Raw genomic sequence first — 19,804 nt, 5'->3', positions numbered from 1 at the left:
GAGCTATTTTCAGGTTTCAGAGAGGTAGCCATGTTAGTCTGTTGCAGCAAAAATAACAAGGGGCGTGACTACACAGCAGGGCTTAACTCGAAATAAGCTACGGAAATTGAACTACATCAATTGTGTAGCTTATTTCGAAATAGCTTTTTCCGAGTTTTGGTGCTGTCTATACAGCACTTATTTTGAAAAGGGGCACTCTTCCTCTGACTTCCTGTACTCCTCATAAAATGTCAGAGTAAGAAGTCCTCCAGCTTGACAGTAGTTTGACATTATGTCGAAATAACTGCTGGCTTGTGTAGACGTGGACTGTCATTTCAAAATAATATTGTTGTGTAGACATAGCCTAGGAATCCAATGGCACTTTACAGATGAACAAATTTATTAGGGTATTAGGGCATAAACTTTCATGTGCTACAACTCACTTACTCAGTGTACATCTGGACTACAGAGTTTTTCTGGGATACTGGAAGTATCTTTTCTCTGTAGTGTAGGCACAGCCTCAGATACTGAAGGAAGGAAGGAAGATGGGAGTATGACATCAGTGCTAATTAAATCAGAATGGATGTGGCTCACCTCCAACAGTGATGAAAAGGCGAGAGTACCTGAATGGGAAATTACCTATTGCAATGCGAGAACCACTCTGTGTGTTTCAGTTTCACTTCAGAGGCAGGGGGAAATCTCACATTAACTGAAGGAACAAGCGAGTCACCCTCTGAATCCAGAGCATTTTATTTATTTAAAAAGTTACAAAACACATCAGTGCAAGACACGTTAGTTCCTTGTTCATTCTCGTTTTCAATAGAAATCAAGACTAACAACTGGAGCCAAGTGAAAGATACTTTTCCAAATATCAACATTAAAAATAAGACTATATTCCTTTGTATTGACACATAGATTCTTGTCATACATTAGCATTAAGGCTGTATAATCTATTATGTATTTGAGAGAGTCTGTACATCTGTCTGTGCATTCGTTTATCCATGAGTCTGTCCGTTCAAGAACTCCTCCTAAATGGTAAGAGCTAAGACTTCCTCTTGCTGTAACTTAAAGCATGGTCAGGGTTTGGTTGTACCAGGATGATGGGATATGTCTGGAACGCAACTGTTTCTCATCAAACAGAAAGGGAGAGATGTGGTAACAGGGAGAGGTGTGCTCACGAATGACCATAGGAGGCAGCAAGTGACCCAGCCCCAATCTGCCCCTGGGAGCAGCCACTGGCCAGCCAGCACAGCCCCAACTGCCCTGGGCCAGGAGAGCAGCCAGTGGGTGGATGGGCTCACCCATGGCCCTGAGCCCCCACCTCCTTCCCCAAACCGTCCCACACCACCTAGCCCCCTGCCCTTACTCCAGCACCCTCTGCCCTGAGCCCCCAAATCCCTGCTCTGACTCCTGCACTTTCTGCCCTGAGCCTCTCCTCTCCCCCCAATCCTGACTCCTGGACCCCCCTCATCCTCAGTCTGCTACCCTGAAGGAACCGAGCAAGGCCGGGTAAATCTTCTAGTATCTCTTTATAATAGAGACATACTGCAGCAAAAAATGTTACAAGAAAAAATGTTATGCCCTCCTGTGTTCCAAACCCTCCCAATAAAACTGAACCCCACTTGAAAGAATCTTGGTTCAGCCGAATCGTGGCCCTGTCCTGGATTTCCATGTGCCATGCTCACAATTTAACAGCAGCATGCAGGCCCAATGATGGGGGAAGAGGGGCAAAGGGGACTCTGGGGGGCTCTGAGGCCTGGGGGTTGTGCTGCGCTTGGGCAAATGCATAGGGCTGGCTTCCCTAGCCCCATCCCTTCTGCCTGAGTCTCTGACCCTTCGAGGAGCACAGAGCTGCCCCCACCCTTGCTCAGGGACCTGCAGAGGCTGTTGGCTCCCCTGGCAGGATGCGAAAGGAGAGAAGGGTGGGAAGTGAGGTTAGGATTACAGCAGCCTGGTGTTATCACATCCTTTCCTGTCTCAAAGTGGTGTTAACCGTTAGAATGTATGCTTGAAAAATGTTGACTGGAAACACTTTATTTATGGGTAGGTTAACTTTTAACTCAAGTCCAGTTACGAAATGCTGACAGGCCTGTCTGAAGCCAGGAGAGGTACAGTCAGATCTGGTTTGTTCAGGAGAGCTTACTCGAGACTTTTACGAGGACTGGGCAATGGCCAGAGACACTCAGAGTCTAATCCAAAGAAAAACACTTCTGATTTGTGTCAGGCATTGCACGATTCCTGAGACCAGCACACTGGTCAGATTACTTAGCTGCCACCAGAGATGTGGCAGGCAGAAATGTATCCTGCGTGTCTGTGGGCTTCTACAGCCATGTCTACGGAATACATCCCATAATCTTTACCTATGCCTTTCGGTTCCACACCCGTGGCATTAGCTGCTTGGGTCTATTGTCACACAGTGATCCCTGATATGCCTGACCCTATTAAGCACAACAGGTGGCGTCAGTTCTGGTGTCTGCATTTTGTTACAAATTGAGTGGTAAGGCAGGTCGCCATTTTTGTGTTTGGCGATGGCCCCCCCATTCTGGTTAGCCTGGGCACGATTTGGATCGTCAGCAAGGTCCTCCTGTGTGGATCGATAATTCTCTAGAGTCAAATTTACACTGGAGATGGTTGGGGGCAGACTCATTGTCAGCGTCTTCTTTGCCTTCAACCGTCGATAGCAGAGTATGAGCGACAAGACCATTATATCCAAGAGCAACTCAAACATTTCGACCACAGACAACACGGAGGACCCAAACCACAGACTCCACTGACTTCCCATATTGGACAAGAGCAGATTCACCTGTGAATGGGATATAGAAGGATTGAATGGTTACATTGACGAGATACACGGCGCAGCTCACGAAATAGGAACCTCTCGCATTTCACCAACAGGTGATTAGATAGAGGTAGGACAACTCAGCATTTCACACATAAGACCAGGTCTACAACAGAGCTGGGAGCTCAGCTTAAGGTTCGCAACTCCAGCTACATAAAACACATAGCTGGAATCAGCTTACATTAAGCAAAGCTTGGCACTGTCTTCACAGTGGGAGGCCCATGGGAGCAAATGCTCCTATTGGCTTCCCTTGGCTCCTTGTGACTGTGAGAAGTACCAGTGCTGATTGGAGCTGTCCTCAGAGTTCGATTTAGCAGGTCTTCACTAGACCCGCTATATCGAATGCCAGAAGATTTATCTCCCGCGCAGCAAATGAAGATGTGGCCTTAGTTTTCTTCTGGAATACTGTGTGCAGATGTCATTGTCTCATCTCAAAAAGGTACCTTGGCATCAGAAAAAGTTCAGAAAAAGGGCCACAAAAATGATTAGGGGTTTGGAATGGCTGCCATCTGAGAGATTAATAAGACTGCGACTTTACAGTTTAGAAAAGAAGAGATCGAGGGGAGATACGATAGAGGTCTATAAAATCATAATAGGCATGGAGAAAATATATAAGGAAAATGTATTTAATTGTTCTGATAACACAAGAACTAGGGGTCACCAAATGAAAATAATAGGTTGCAGGTTTAAAAAAAAAACAAAAGAAAATATTTATTCATGCAATGCACAACCTGTGGAACTCCTTGCCAGAGGATGTTGTGAAGATCACAACTTTACCAAGGTTCAGAAAAGAGCTAGATAAATTGGGGGATAGTTCCATCAATGGATATTAGCCAGGATGGGTAGGAATGGTGTCCCTAGTCTCTGGGAAGCTGGGAATGGGTGCCAGGGGAGGGATCACTTGATGATTCCCTGTTCTGTTCATTCCCTCTGTGGCATCTGGCATTGGCCAATGCTAGAAGACAGGATACTGGGCTAGATGGACATCTGCTCTGACCCAGTATGGCCGTTCTTATGTTCTTTAAATTGGGGGAAGAGGGGGAAAAAAGATTATTTGCCCCAGGGAATGAAATCCAAAGGGCCAAATACAGCACTGGCAGGAGAGATGCAGGCTTCCTTAAATGTACTCTCATTTTATTTTCTGGAGGAAGTTCTCTGTCCAGGGGCTGGATACAGAACATTAATCCATTTCACAAAAGATGATGCACAAGCAGATGCTAAGAGGTTCCAGTCTCTGTCTACCCACGTCAGCTTGAGACCAGTGAGCTAGAGGTTAAAGACTCCACACCTGATTTCTGATTACCTTGGGCACTGCAGCACTTTGCTTTTGACCCTAACATTTTCCAAAATGTGTCCAAATGCAGCGGGAGTTGTAACACACAAGTCTCAGTGTGGGTCTCTCCCCTAGACAACTAAGCCTATTGCAATGTCTGTACCTGCCCACAGTGCAAACCCTCTGGCTTGGATCCTGAAAGTCCATGCACAGTGGGGAGTGCCAGAGTTTTCCACCCCAACCTGAGTATGTGGCAGCCTCTCTCTTTATGTGTCCATTCTTTGATGGCAAAAGGCTTATTAAACAAGGCTTTCCCTGTAAACACTAATCACAGGCTAGATGTTGATTGGGAACAAAGTTAGTGTAGTACTGTGTGTTTGCGAAATATCTTTTGATTTTATTTAACCCCATCTGTTTGCATCTTCCCTCAAAAGCTTCCGATGTTAGACTCTGGAATCATGGAATCATAGAATGATAGAACATTAGAACTGGAAGGGACCTTGAGAGGTCATCAAGTCCAGTCCCCTGCCCTCACAGCAGGACCAACCACCATCTAGACCAGGGCTACTCAACACGCGGCCCGTGGCCTGTTTGTTTGTGGCCTGCAGTGTGGTTGGGGTTTACACAGGGCTCAACATGCGGCCCATAGGTGGGAACCAAAACAAAAAAGTAATCAATATAATGGTCTTCTGTTGATATGCGTTTTAGTAGTTAAATTCCTGGACTGACATTGCTCATTAAAAGTGCTGTCATATAGGTGGAAATCAGGTAGCTATTGCCTTTTATTAATATCAGCAGAACTGACTTAAATGGGGCGTGTGTGTTGTGCAGTCTTGCCTTAATCTTTGTATTCATGCTCGTCAGTGTGACAGAAGCGATTTGCATTTATTTGCATATATATGCAACCAGACTTAAGTTGCAGCCCTCGGCATGTGCTGTGAGGTATCATTGTGGCCCCCGGGGCTTCAATGTTGAGTAGCCTGGTCTAGACCATCCCTGACAGATGTCTATCTAACCTGCTCTTAAGTATCTCCAGAGATGGAGATTCCACAACCCCCGTAGGCAACTTATTCAAGTGTTTAACCACCCTGACAGTTAGGAAGTTTTTCCTAATGTCCAACCTAAACCTCCCTTGTGCAGTTTAAGCCCACTGCTTCTTGTCCTAACAAGAATGAAGACTAACACAATGAATTGATCCAATACAACTTACTGTGTACACAGGAGATTCATCGACAGACTTGTAGCTCAATTGCTGGTAGAAGATATTCACCTTCGCCAAGTCTCTCCTTCAAAAGAGAAGGGGGCAATCAGAGATTGGTTCTCTTCAGGACATTCCACCAAGTCTAAATTTTGCTTCAAAAATTTGATATTTTTCAACAGAGAAAACCTACAAAGAGGCCTTTACAGTGGGCCAAAGGATGTCTAGCAATGGATTTAAATGACTAAACAAAAGGAAGATAAAATAAAAAAAAACAGATTCAAACCCCAGTCAGGTCAGCGGGAGTCTTTCCTATCAATTTCAATGGGCTTTGGAGCACATTCAGAAATCACAGCACCACGATGCTTGGTGTCTAAACCATTAGTTTGCAGAACTGGGATGTCAGATTGAATCCCTGTATCACTGGGGTTTGGCTGGCAGGCTGCAGGCCATGAGCTCTGGGGACGAGGTCTCAAGGGAAATGGAGGAAACTTTACCACCTGGGACTTTAACACTAGAAAAGATTATAAAGGGGACAACTGGGCTACGTCTAGACTGGCATGATTTTCCGCAAATGCTTTTAACGGAAAAATTTTCTGTTAAAAGCATTTGCGGAAAAGAGCGTCTAGATTGGCACGGACGCTTTTCCGCAAAAGCACTTTTTGCAGAAAAGCATCCATGCCAATCTAGACGCGCTTTTGCGCAAAAAAGCCCCGATCGCCATTTTCGCGATCGGCGCTTTTTTTGCGTGAAACAAATCTGAGCTGTCTACACTGGCCCTTTTGTGCAAAAGCTTTTGCGCAAAAGGACTTTTGCCCAAACGGGAGCAGCATAGTATTTCCGCAAGAACACTGACAATCTTACATGAGATCGTCAGTGTTCTTGCAGAAATTCAAGCGGCCAGTATAGACAGCTGGCAAGTTTTTCCGCAAAGCAGAAAAACTTGCCAGTCTAGACACAGTCCTGGTGTATAATTAAAGGGAAAAGGGATGGAATGTCCTCACAAGTCTTTTTTCCATCTTTGACCTTTACAATTCCATGAGGACAAATAGTTCAGGATCTGTCCCTAGTTTAGGTACCTTTCAGTGAAAATCCATGCCCCGATACCTTCTCTTCATGACTCACCTGTTGAAAGTAGAATTATAACCCTTCTGACGACTCAGAATCGGAAGGATCCAGTCCTGCAACACAATATTTCTATGTTACTAGAGGACACCAAATGAAGTTAATGGGTAGCAGGTTTAAAACTAATTAAAGAAAGTTCTTCTTCACACAGCGCATAGTCAGCCTGTGGAATTCCTTGCCAGAGGAGGCTGTGAAGGCTAGGACTATAACAGAGTTTAAAGAGAAGCTAGATAATTTCATGGAGGCTAGGTCCATAAAAGGCGATTAGCCAGAGGATAGAAATGGTGTCCCTGGCTTCTGTTTGTCAGAGGCTGGAGAGGGATGGCAGGAGACAAATCACTTGATCATTGTCTTCGGTCCACCCTCTCTGGGGCACCTGGTGCTGGCCACTGTCGGTAGACAGGCTACTGGGCTAGATGGACCTTTGGTCTGACCCAGTACGGCCGTTCTTATGTTCTTATATGTACTGGCCTGTTGCTGCTTGGAGCAGGTACCAAATAACAACTGTTGTCATTTTTATGACTCAGGTTGAATAATTTTCCATAATCCTTCTGCCTTCTGGGGGTAGCCATTGAACTTCCTCCCTGGGGCATACCTAATGTAAGGCAGATTTCACCTCTGAAAACACAAGTATTGTTAGATCCAAAAGGGGATTTAATAGGACCTTTGAATGCAAGGGATTTAAATATAGTGATCACCATCAAAAAAGCCAAGAGCATAGCAGTATCCCCTCTAAGGACCAAGAAATAGCCCCATGGTAGCATCTCAGATACATGTGGGCAGCATTCTTAGAGGGCAACAATGAAACTAATTGGGTCTTTCAAAAACACACTGATATCAACTATGTATGATAGAGTTGTACGTCCATATGGCTCATTTTCATATATACAGTAGACTTCTGATAATCCGGAACCTATGGGACCTAGGTGGTGCCAGATTATCAGATATGCCAGACTATCAGGAGGTACTATAAACTGGTTATATATATACTGTATACATTATATACTGTATATAAAGTGTTCCTAACCCTTTTTATTGTACATACTGTATACAGTATACTGTAATGTTTTAGTTTTTTTACGCCTTTTTTACCCTTTTTGCTCAGTTCAGCTGCTGCTGCTGCTGCTGTTACCTTGTGACTCATTTTTTGCCAAAGCTCACTCACTAGGCTCTTGCCATTTTGATGCTGGACTATCAGGAGTGCCAGACTATTGGATGCCGGACTATTGGAGTTTTACTGTACTTATCACCAGAGCTGGGTCTCTAATGGCTGACGGACATTGGATCACGAGACACAGGAAGATGCCATGTATATTCTCAAATGGCTACTATTCTGAAACCTGAGCCTCTCACACACACTAATGATTTGACCGTCACAATACCCCGATGAGGTAGACTTTCATTAACTCCATTTTCTAGGGAACTGAGGTGCAGAGCAAATTAGTGCTGTGTCCTAGATCACACCAGGAGTCTGCTGCGGGATTAGAATTGGATCTAGACCTCTGGAGCCACAGCAGAGTTCCTTAACTGAAAACAATCTACCCAAACACATTAGCCATTTTGGTTTATTTGAATCCAGACTTTCTATCTTGCCTTTTCACCAGACTTCTCAATATCTCCCGTGTCCTTACGCGTGGGTCTCCACAATCCACTTATATCCTTGATTCCAACCACCTAGACAGGTCTGCTACCCATGGAAAACATTTCTAAACACTGTGTATCAATATTCACTCTGTACTCTACCTGAGACTTTGTTGATGGCCATTTGGCGGTCCCGGCAGACAACTTGTACCATGACTCCCTGGGAAGGCACAAGGAAAATCAGTCACTGTGCTATAAATGTGAAGGAGTGCAAGCACCGCTTTAGCAGCTTTAACTCTTTCACCACATGCACTTTTGGTGGCTTGCACTTGACACTCCCAGAACATGAGCATGCGTTTGCTAAATACACCATAATGCAAGGAATTTCCTGGCAGCACCTCTTCAGGCTTGTCAAAGTGTTTGTCGGGGCCTTTTAGCAAACAAAATGCTAGGCTGATGTATCTTAGAATCATAGAATAATAGGACTGGAAGGGACCTCGAGAGGTCATCGAGTCCAGCCCCCCGCCCTCAAGGCAGGACCAAGCTCCGTCTACACCATCCCTGACAGATGTCTATCTAACCTGTTCTTAAATATCTCCAGAGAGGGAGATTCCACCACCTCCCTTGGCAATTTATTCCAATATTTGACCACCCTGAGAGTTAGGAATTTTTTCCTAATGTCCAATCTAAACCTCCCCTGCTGCACTTTAAGCCCATTACTCCTTGTCCTGTCCTCAGAAACCAAGTCCTGTCCTCAGAAACTAATCTTACTGTAATATAGCCTGAAGAGGAAGGAGAAAAATTGTTCTCCTTGGCTCTGATGATAGGACAAGAAGCAATGGGCTTAAATTGCAGCAAGGGAGGTTTAGGTTGGACATTAGGAAAAAATTCCTAACTGTCACGGTGGTTAAGCACTGAAATAAATTGCCTAGGGAGGTTGTGGACTCTCCATCACTGGAGATTTATAAGAGCAGGTTAATCAAACACCTGCCAGAGATGGTCTAAATGATGCTTGGTCCTGCCATGATGGCAGGGAACTGGACTTGATAACCTCTCGAGGTTTCTCTCAGTCCTATGATTCTATGATCCTGCCTAGTGAGGCATGCTCTCAGATCCAGCGGATGCCAGTAAGGGTGTGTCTAGACTACATGGCTCTGTCGACGGAGCCATGTAGATTTGTCAGGACAGCAAAGGGAAATGAAGCCACGATTTAGATAATTGCCGCTTCATTTAAATAAAAATGGCCGCCGCGCTGTGCCGATCAGCTGATGGCCGGCTCAGCGCGGCAGTCTAGACGGGGATCTGCCGACCTCAGAACCCTTCGTCGGCAGATCTTGTGAGCCTCGTTTCGTTAGGCAAAAAGGCTCTGTTGACAATGGGCTCTAGGGTTGGCAGATTCCCATCTAGACTGCTGCGCTGAGCCAACAATCAGCTGATTGGCACAGTGTGGCGGCCATTTTGATTTAAATGAAGCCGCGATTATTTAAATCGCGGCTTCATTTCCCTTTGCCGTCCTGACTAATCTATGTCGACAGAGCCATGTAGTTTAGACGTACCCTAAGAGCGGAGGGCCCACAACTCGTGAGGAGGTGCAGATGCGAACACTGCTCAGATCACGGCTGACAGTCTCTGATTCTGGGGATAGCACAACCTGCCAAGGTGTCTACCAGCCTCAAAGCCGCATCCTGCCTCTTCTGTGAGTTTGGCAGGACGCAGCAGTGACTCACCAGCAGGGCTTGGGACAATTGCTGAAACAGCTGAGGTGGTGATCCGCCAGCCTGTTGTACAGTTGGTAGAAGCAGTGACCTGGAGGAGGAAAGGGGAAGGAACAGATTCAGACGGCCTCTCTCGGAAATGTGCTCTCCCAACTCTGGGATGGTCTGGTTCACCCAGGTATAGAGCATCCTCTCTGCAAAGAGGGAGTGCGCTCTGCTTTGTCCTACCCCTTGGGAATAGCTGCAGATGGCTTGGATAAATTCTTGCCTGAGTGTTAGAGTCTCTCTCCACTGAGGGCTAAGACTTTAATGTGAAGAATCACTGCACGAGTTCCTCGGAGAGACATCAACCAGAAAAAAGAGAAAGAGATCGATTTTCCAAACTGTCATATACAACCCTGACTTCCCCTTGACATGTTCTGCTGCATGGGTGCTGGGAGCTGCATTGCCATGGCTATGGGAAAATCACCTTTGGCAAATTCTCCACCAAAAGCAACTTCTTCTCTGAGCAAACCCTCAGGCAGCAGCTGATTTTAAAGTCAGATTTAACAAAAGCACCAATGCTATAAAATAACATTTTTAAAGCAATGCATACTTATTCCCAATTGCTCTGAGCTGCTCATGCACATAGATCAGCAACGGGCAACCTAGGCTAGTGAGCGGGCTGCAGGAGTGGCCCCATGGCTGCAAGACTGTCACAATCTAGATGACCTCCGGTGGGAGGGTAGCTTTGCTCACTGCGCTTTCCTACCTAGAATTTGTGGGGGGTGCTGATGGAACTGCAGCAGCGATGTGATTGGATGCAGAGAGAGCACATGACTCTCCCCGTCAATGTTGTGTGTAATTAGCACATGCATCCCTTTACACATATGTGTCTCTTTAGTAACACGGGTAGGAAAATAACTAAGCAGACAAAAACCTGAGGAATCTAGCAGCGTGTGGGCAACGGTAAACAAAACGTCTGGTGGGCCACACACAGAACCCCAGTGGGTTGCATGTAGCTCCCGGGCCACAGATGGCCCACCTCTAAGCTAAATAAAAAGCTTGGCCATGGGTTTGGCTTTGGCAATACATGGCATCGGGATATGTCAATAGCCTGCTGTCCTTGTGCAATGGGAGTGGCTCGTGGGCCTTGCCAGGATTCTGCACAAGAACAGGTTGTAGGATCCGGCCCTTTTTAAGTCTCTTTGGGAAGGAGACCCCCCTCGTCCCCGGACCATTTGAAAGACAAATGTCAGGTAAAGCCCCAGACTAGAAGTAAATTCTACCCCCCTCCCCCCCCCACCACCACCACTTTTGTAATTTAAGCAGCAACATTTTCCTATGGCAAAAGGCCAGTGAATTAGCTCATTGGGCTACCTATTGCCAGCTGACACTAGACCAGTGGTTCTCAGAGTTTGGTTCATGGCCCACTAGTGTCCTACAATCATCTTGCAGATGGACTGTGGGCTCAAGTCTCACCCCTCTTCCCCGCTGCAGAGGGGAGCCTGTACTGGTGCTCCTGCCCCTCCCCCCTGAGGTTGCAGTGCCAGCACCAGCTTCCTGCTTGTGGGGGGAAGGGGTGAGCCTCACAGGCTGGATCCAGCTTGTGGGGGAAGGTAGCAGCTCTGTGCACTGCCACTCCCCCTGGCTGGGGAAATGGCAGCTCAGGAAACCATTTGCCTGGAGGATTTCCCTGCTGCTCCCATTGGCCACAATCATGGCCAATGGGAGCAGCAGCATATTTTCCACCCCGTCTTGCACCCATTGTGTCTTCATGAGTGGTTGGCTGGTGGTCTGCAGAAAGGTCTGTGTTGAACAGGGTGGGCCGCAGGCCAAAGACATTGAGAATAGCTGCTCTAGACAGTATCAGTCCAAGGACGTGGTAGTCCAGCAGTAATCTGAGAAGGCCTGTATTGAAAAACCTTTCCTCGCAAAAACTATTGGTAGCAGGCCAGGTCTGCGATTGCATGCCTGGTGCCATTACCCCAGGCAGGATGCTTGTTGTAGTTACAGTATTCGGCGCCGGGAGGCAGTGGGTAGTAATAGTATCCGCAGCCGCATATTTCAACCATTTTGTGCTGGAAGCAGGAATGCAAACAAGCCTGAAAAAGCAGAACACTGGGTCAGTCTGAGGCTCTTTGTGTCTGAAACTTTGCTTCTTACAGCGAGGGGCTCCTGGAGAAGAGTTGCAGGTCTGTGCCTTGCAAGAATACACTGGGTATTACCATGGACAGATGGGGGCGAAAGGATTTCAAATGCATTCACCCCTGGAGTGGGCTCTTGCAAACTATCACTGAGAGATTTAAAAGGCATGTAATAAATATGGCAGACTTCCAAAGAATGGGGGTTTATCACATAGAATAACCATTCAAGGGCAGAAGAATAGCCACAGTGGGAAAAGAGCTGAAATCCATCTAGTTCAGTACCCTGTTTCCCATGCCATGCTACAAGGAAGTACAACTCCGGTGTTCTGAGTCACCGCTCAATAAAATAAGTTGTCCTGTCCCACATGGTGCATGCTACTCTTGGAAAGGTGGCCACTGTACTAGTACTGCACTGATTGTCTCTAACTCAGGAATGGGGAACCTCAGGCCCAGGGACCAGATGCTGCCCTGCCCCGCTTGCCTGGATCTAGCCTCAGAGGTTGCGGATCCCTCCCCCTCAGCATTGGGGAGCCCATGCTGGCACTCCAGCCCCCCTGCTGTCTCCTGTGGGGCTTCAGCACACAAAATCTGCTAGCCTGGGTCCCCCTAGGCTCTGGGGTGCATGGGGAATGTGGGGAGTGTCTTTCTTCTTCTCATTCGGGGGCCACATCAGTGAGGGTTTGGGGTTTTTTTTGTTTTGTTTTTGCTTCTCACTTGTGTGCGGCCCCCAACCTATTTTTCTGTGGGTCAGTGACCCAAAAAAGGTTCCCCACCCCTGTTCTAACTCATTGCTTTACCAAGCATGTGGGGGGTCATTTGGGCTTGAACGAGTCCAGCCGTCTGTTCTGCCAGTACCTGCAGCGTGTAGGAACTGTTGTACAGGAGTTTAACATCCACGTCTTCTCCATCCGTTGTGCATTTTCCATAATTCCCACCCAATCGATGCACCTCATCCTGCGGATACAGAATAGAGGCATGTACAAATATGGAGCATACGTAAGTAAATTAGTACGGAGCTGTAAGTGCAGCAGCCACTCTATCCAATGTGGAACAACACCCGGTCCCTTCTCTGAAAAGCTTCAAACCTAACACACGCAAGACAGAAAGAAAGGCAAGTGTTCTGGCAAAGAAAGGCACGGAGCGGGGGTAATCAATGATTTTTTCTATCAAGGTCTAAATTTCTTGGTCAACATCCGGACTCCACAGAAATACAAAAATTAAATAATAAAACATAAAGAAGGAAATAAAAAGATGTCGTGGTCCCTTCGAAAGCATCTCATGGTCTGGATTTGGGCTACCGGGTGCCCAGTGACTACCTCGGTGTGGAGGGATCGCTGATCAATAGACCAGAGTGGAGTGGGCCTGAAGGAGGACGGCAGAGTGATGTTCCAAGTGCAGGTGTCAAGCTAAGAGCAAAAGACAAAGGGAGAGAGGACTGGGTGGAGCAGAGATCATGAGCGGGGAGGAAGACGAGGAGAGGGAGGATATTAGACCGGAGCTGTGGACAAGACAAGATTGCCCTTTAAGGTGAAGGGAAGGACTAGCCTACTGACAAGGATTCCTTTCTGCTGTTGGGCCATGGGCCTTGTCGTGTTGCCTTAGGTTACCAGTGGCAGAAGGCTCAGGATCTTGGTTTGAGTCACAGCGGGGAAGGCAGAGGTGGTCCCTGCTGCACTGACAGGAAATCATGACTGAGGTGGTGTCAAAAACGGTATCTTCTGCCCATTCCCCAGATTCGATCGAGCTCGTTTTGTGTCAGCGCCGTGCATTTCTAATACAGCTCCTATTTATGATGTCAGCAAGTGGGGACCCACCTTCCCTACAGGGTGACCTGCCAAAGGAAGTAAAATGGCTGCACACCCTGCGTTAAGGGTTTGTTACAATACTAATACTTTGCCCTTCCCTAACTATTCCCATCCGACATTCTCACAGCACCTTGCAAAAATTAATGGGAGAGTTAAGCGTAGAACTCGGGCGTCCCTGGCTCTCAGGCCCGTGGTCCACCCACATGGCATCCGAAAAGGAAAACACACAGAGGGGAAATGGAGCCCCTGAGCACGGCCTGCCCACCTGTCGGATTCCGATGTTAGTCACAATCCCGGGTCTGATGTCAAACCCCTCATGCTCGAGGAACGGTGTCTGATTGTGGTTGTGGATCATCACTTGCACGCCTGCCACTGTAGACAGCAGGGGGAGGCGATCGTTATGCTCTGCTTTCAGGATAAGGGAGAGTCCTGGAGACACAAGGAAAGGTAAGTATCTTTTTAAACTGTAACTCTGTAGGGCAAGTCCTTGGAAGTAATGTCATCCCTTGCACTCCAATGGGTCTGTGGGCGTTAGACGGCATAGTACTACAGAGTGAGCATTGTTACAGCGGGGTGTACAAAGATGAGGGGGGTCCATTTGCTGTGCAGTGGTATTTGCTTTGTCTTCTTTCCCCAGCCCTCACCGAATAACATACCATAGGAAAGTCCGGGTTTTGTTGCTTTCCAGAAAAGGTCTGTCCCATCCTTGTTGAAAGTGTAGCAGCTTCCATAAACGGGGTGGTGGAAATGAATGTAGTCACTGGTAGTAAAAGAGTTCAAATATTATTAGTTATGATTGAATGCCCCCCCATTATTATTGTAATGTGGCAGTGCCTAGAAACTCCTGCTAGGCTGGAGAGCCCATTGCACACAAACATAGAATGAAGAGACAATCTAGGAGTGACATTCTCTAAACATGTTCTTCCTATGTTACTTTCATATAAAAAAATTGCTCAAACTAATTAGCAATTAGCCAACAGATAGCCGTAAGTAACAAGGGCATGCCAATCCCCATCTTACACTTAACTAGTTCGGAGTTGTTTATACTACTACTAATTAATCAAACATACTTGTACTTATATAATGCTTGCCATCTGAGGCTCTCCAAGCCTTCACAAAGCTGGGAAAGTATTATCTCCATTATACTGACAGGAAAAGCAAGGATTAACTGAATAGGATGTGAGTGGTAAAGACAGGAGTGGAACCTGGAGTCTTGACTTCCTAGTCTCTGCTCCATTAGACCAACAATGGGGACTAGTGAGTGGGCTGTATGAGTAGCCGTCCTTCATCTCAGTGGGCCGCAAGATTGTTGTAACCAAGACGGTCTCCTAGGATAGGGTAGGTTTGCTCACTGCGCTTGCGTACATAAAATTTGTGCAGTGTGCCCACTGAACCACAGCAGTGCTTTGATTGGATGTGGTGGGAGCGCACAGTTCTCACAGTCAATGCTGTGTGCAATCAGCATGCACCTCCCTTCACGGGCGCTGACTTTACGTATGTGTCACTTTAGTAAGACCGGTAGGAAAAAACGATGCGGACGAAAACCAGCAGAATCTGGCAACCCTGCATGTGAGCAACAGTAACTAAAATGTCTTACAGGCCACACTTTGAACCCCGATGGGCTACAGTTTGCCCACTGCAGCATGAGGCTCGCTGTCTTCAAGGTCCAGGGTGCAGGCAAAGATTCAAATTTAAAGCAAAGGTTTTGGCTTCTCGAACTTCCCCCCTTCTTTTCTCTTGTGCTTTGATACTATATCAGGTGACAGCCTCCCACACGATGCCTTGAACACCAAGGATAATCAGACTCAACTCTCACCCAGTGTAACTTTCTAAGACATATTTTCCATATACGTCAAAAAGGTCGAGGGGGATCGTCTTTGTTAATTTCATCTATCTCATTGCCGGAGACCGAATTCACGTCAACGTATTAACTTCAAGACTGAATGTAGCCCTTGACTGCCAGTGATTTATTGGGCACACAGGACTTTCTCTAACAGCACTTAAGCAAACATTTCCTGGCTGCTTTTCACGATTAAGACACGACTGGAACAAAACATATACAGGAATCTAGTCTTGGCTAGGCACAGGGAACAGCCAGTGCAGCAACACTGAATTATAGAGACCCCAATCAACTACAAAGGGCATGGTGATAACATGGTGATAACCCTGCATAGCTTCTTCGGTGTCAGAGTGTATCCTGCAGTCTGAGCGCCTGTCTATCACATGCCACTGCAGTTCACTCAAATAGCCCTGTCCTGAGTCAAAAGACTGTAGTCTCCTGAAGACTCAAATGTCTTGGGCTAAGTAAACTGTGTGCAAAGGCAAAGCACAAGAGCGACTAAGGTGCCCTCATGAATGACTTAGCACTGCGGTGGGAAACCTCAGAACTGTAGCTCCGGGCTTGCCTGGATCTGGCCTGCGAGACTCAGGGTCCCCTCTGGCATTGGGGAGCCCGTGCTGGTGCTCCAGCCATCCCACTGCCCACTGTGAGGCTGGAGCACACAGAATCTAGGCTGTGCCCCCCAAGCTCCGATGTGCAAGGGGATTATGGGGAGTGTCTTTTTCCGCAGTCAGGGGCCACGAGTGAGGATTTTTTTTCTTTTCACTTATATGCGGCCCCCGACTGAATTTTCTGTGGGTCGGTGGCCCCTGACCCAAAAGAGGTTCCCCATCCCGGCCTTCGCAGAACATGCTTAGGGAAAAAATGGACAAGGGAAGCACATCCCATACTGCAGACAAAGGAGAGGGAAGAGAAGAAAACCAGCAAAAGACAAACAAACCCCGGGTCCCCGCCTATCAGGCATGCTGAAGGCAATGCAGGCAAACCTATTCTCCCACGGCCCACACAAGATGGAGGGTTCACACACCTAGGTTCCCAGCCCAGAAGGGTGGAAAGCCTCTGCTCAGGCAACCCTGTGTCAGGGTAGAGCCGGTGGGTGGTTTTCCAGGAGCCAATGCCCTCCTCGATTTGATCGCATTCGGTCACAGGAGGCTGCCCTGGGTGTGTAGCTCCACTTATCCATGAGCTGGCACGGTGGTGTGGCAGAACTAGCGTCTTCTGGAGGGCAAGACTCTCCAGAGCAAAGCCAACAGAGCACCAATGGGCAGAGTAGAGTGGAAGAAGGACTTCTTGTGTCTTGCTCACAACACTCCTATCCCAGAATCATGTTGGCTTTTTTCGCAAGGGTCACCCTGTTGACTCATGTTTAACTTGTTGTCCACTATGACCCCAAATCGCTTTCAGCAGTACTCCTTCCGAGACAATCACTTCCCATTCTGTATGTGTGAAGCTGATTGTTCCTTCCTAAGTGGAGCACTTTGCATTTGTACTTATTAAACTTAATCTTGTTTACCTCAGACCATTCCTCTAGTTTGTCCAGATCATTTTGAATGATGACCCTATCTTCCAAAGCACTTGCAACCCCTCCCAGCTTGGTATCATCTGCAAACTTAATAATTGTACTCTCTATGCCATCATCTAAATCATTGTCTTATCATCAGAAGCCAAGGAGAACAACTTTTCTCCCTTCTTCTTGTAACATCCTTTTAGGTACTTGTAAACTGCAATGAAAAGCTGGTAATAAAAAGCTGTGAAGCTGCAGCCTTTCGCTGTTGTTTTGGACATCCATTTTCCTTTTGAGATCAGCTCTGTTATCCCCTAGCTGCATGGTAGGAGGCCATATAAATTCTTCTGTCTATGTTTATTTTACTACAGGCCACGATAAACCATTATGGAGGGCCCCTTCAAACACTAACAAAAGGAGAAAACCCACAGTTGCTGCATTCAACACCAATACGATCCTTTTATCTTGTCCCTCTTGCCCTCTTACTTTGTTTAGCCACTGCAATACAGGTAACTAGTCATCTGAGAACTGGTCTGTTCAAAGGGATGCAGGGGAGGGAGCGTATCCATAAAGCAGAGTCCCCCATGCTTGCACACAATGCAGTTCCTGATCATAGAGGTGAATTTCCAATATTTAATAACAGCAGTAACAATATGTGGCAGTTCTTCCTGCAGGGGGGCAAACCTGAGACCCTTGCACAGGGATCTTCTGCTGAGATAGCCCATCCCTTAGCCATGCATAAAGATACAGTGGAATTCCACTTGCTCCTGCTGGGTCGATCAAGGGAGTTGGGTGCCTTTCCTGGGGTGGAAAAAAAACTATGAACTGGGACAGAGAGAGTTCTGCCCAACTTGGGAGAAAGCTCAAGCTGAGGTGTATATTTGTCTTGTTATGGATTATCCATAAAGCCAACTCTGGACAATCTTAGCATTGAGAGGGTCAGATCAACAGATCAACAGATAAATTGTTGTAGTGCCATTGAAGTCAAGCTGTAACAGTATGCCCCAGCTGAAGGTCTGTCCCAAAGATTTCTGCATTAATAGGCACAGGGAGACAAGTCCTGCTGCTGACAAGCATCCTTTCGCCAAGAATCTTGAAGCACACACTATCCATTCACTCCCCTAGCCTTACAACCAGTGTTCCCTCTAAGCTGTGAGCTGAGGTGGCCACCCAGGGGAGACTCAAATGCTGCTCAGCTGACTAGCAGAATGCCCACAGCTGGCAACATGTATTTCTACTGGGGGTGCACATCCACACATGCCAGGGTGCACATAACAAAATTTATTCCACACATGGATGGAAAAATTAAAAGGGACCACTGCTCACAATCCTGCTACAAGCCAGGTGTGGAATGGTAGCTCAATTTGGACAGAGAAATGAAGCGATCTGCCCAAAGATCACATCGCAAGGTGGTGGATGAGTTGGGAACAGAGCCCAAGAACTGGCTTCCAACCTTGCACTCTAGCTACTAGACCACTGAAACCATGAGACCAGCCCACTGCTGCACCCACTAGACAAATTATCTTCTACCTTGTACTGAGAAACGTTTATTCCCTTTACTATAATTATGGGAAACTTCTCTGGTCAAATCAACCTCCATGTCCTTTCTCCCACACATGCATCAAAGCAACTGATTCCTGTAATTAACTGCAAAGTATACGGGTGTGCCAGGCAGAAATTTCAGCAAGGCAGTAAGCCGACTTCAGAGAGAACAAGCAGATATGGCTTTTTGTGGGAGAGGCGTGGCTGGGGAGGAATGGGTGGGATGAGAAGGAATGGTCCCCTTTAGTCTAATAAAGGCTCTCATGGTTAAGCTCATTGTGAGCGGCACGGAACTTCTTTAGCTCAGCTTTCTCCTTTCAGGCTCTGGCACAATTCTAAGGTGGATGCGGATGGATCCCTTTGTACTCGGCTAACCCATGATTACCCCCTTAGCAGGGATTTACCTGTCTCTGCAGGGCTCCCCATCATACCGGCAAGAGTAGACCAAGTTTTCTATCTCCTCTCCTTGAGCAGAAACGTTGATTATAACGGGTAGCTGGGACATGATATTCATATAGTGAAACCTGTACCACTCTTTCACGGTATCTACCCCAGATGAGTAGGCCTTGTAGAAACAATTCCCGCCCGTTGCATTGCACTGGGGAGAAAAGAAAAGGAGAGAGGGAATCAAAGCCCAAGAAGCACCCCAAGGACTCCAGCTTCAGAACATCGTAAGCAGCAAGACGGTGTTAAGAGCAGCAGAGGTGAGGTCTGAGGGGAATTTCTGTCCTGGCAGTAGGGGAGCTGTGGGGGCAGTCCAATGTGTGGTGAATGAGAATGCAGCTAAGCCACACAAGACCACGTTAGACGTGTCCCCCGGACTCTCACTGGAGTCACTCCTTGGACAGGAGAAGGAAGAGAAGCATAGTTTGCAGTGACCTTGGAAGGTGACCGGAAGCACTTTACAGCTCATGAGTCGTGGGCCACACCCCAAAGCGCTCTCACTTCCTATCAAGTCCTTAGCTAGGGGAACACCCATTGTTGGCCGCAAGTATCAGCCTGACCAAGGACCTCAAGCTATGGCCCTCTGGTAACCAATAAGTCAAAATGAAACTGTTCGGGCATCTTGCATCTTGTCAACGTCATTTCCTCATTGGTTTTGAATTCCATGTCTACCATCCCCATGTCACAGATGAGGAAACTGAGGCACAGAGCGACTAACTGACTTTTCCAAGGTCACAAATCTATTATGTCCATGTGTCGCATGTATCATATCCAACTGCCAGAGCTAACTGCCCGGCTATTATATTTTAATACACCCAGTATCTCCCTCTTTC

The 19,804-nt window shown here is 47.1% G+C and overlaps 1 protein-coding gene across 5 annotated transcripts in view; it reads right to left on the bottom strand.

Annotated features, from left to right (window-relative positions):
* Positions 1 to 717: 717 nt before the first annotated feature.
* Positions 718 to 19,804, bottom strand: part of SCNN1D (sodium channel epithelial 1 subunit delta) — a 43,499-nt gene continuing 24,412 nt past the window's right edge. For all 5 annotated transcript variants that reach the window (XM_075906270.1, XM_075906272.1, XM_075906269.1 and 2 more), the window contains 10 exons: positions 18,932 to 19,125; positions 14,298 to 14,401; positions 13,907 to 14,070; positions 12,692 to 12,790; positions 11,677 to 11,794; positions 9,723 to 9,801; positions 8,158 to 8,215; positions 6,415 to 6,470; positions 5,302 to 5,377; positions 718 to 2,782 (listed from right to left, as the gene is read on the bottom strand). In XM_075906270.1, coding sequence (XP_075762385.1) covers positions 2,369 to 2,782; positions 5,302 to 5,377; positions 6,415 to 6,470; positions 8,158 to 8,215; positions 9,723 to 9,801; positions 11,677 to 11,794; positions 12,692 to 12,790; positions 13,907 to 14,070; positions 14,298 to 14,401; positions 18,932 to 19,125 — 1,362 coding nt within the window. In that variant the 3' untranslated portion in view covers positions 718 to 2,368. The remainder of the gene's footprint in view (positions 2,783 to 5,301; positions 5,378 to 6,414; positions 6,471 to 8,157; positions 8,216 to 9,722; positions 9,802 to 11,676; positions 11,795 to 12,691; positions 12,791 to 13,906; positions 14,071 to 14,297; positions 14,402 to 18,931; positions 19,126 to 19,804) is intronic.

This window comes from Pelodiscus sinensis, chromosome 23 (genome assembly GCF_049634645.1).
Source record: "Pelodiscus sinensis isolate JC-2024 chromosome 23, ASM4963464v1, whole genome shotgun sequence".
NCBI lineage: Eukaryota > Metazoa > Chordata > Testudines > Trionychidae > Pelodiscus > Pelodiscus sinensis.
The sequence above is the reverse complement of the archived record's forward strand: the minus strand, read 5'-3'. Positions and strand labels throughout refer to the sequence as shown.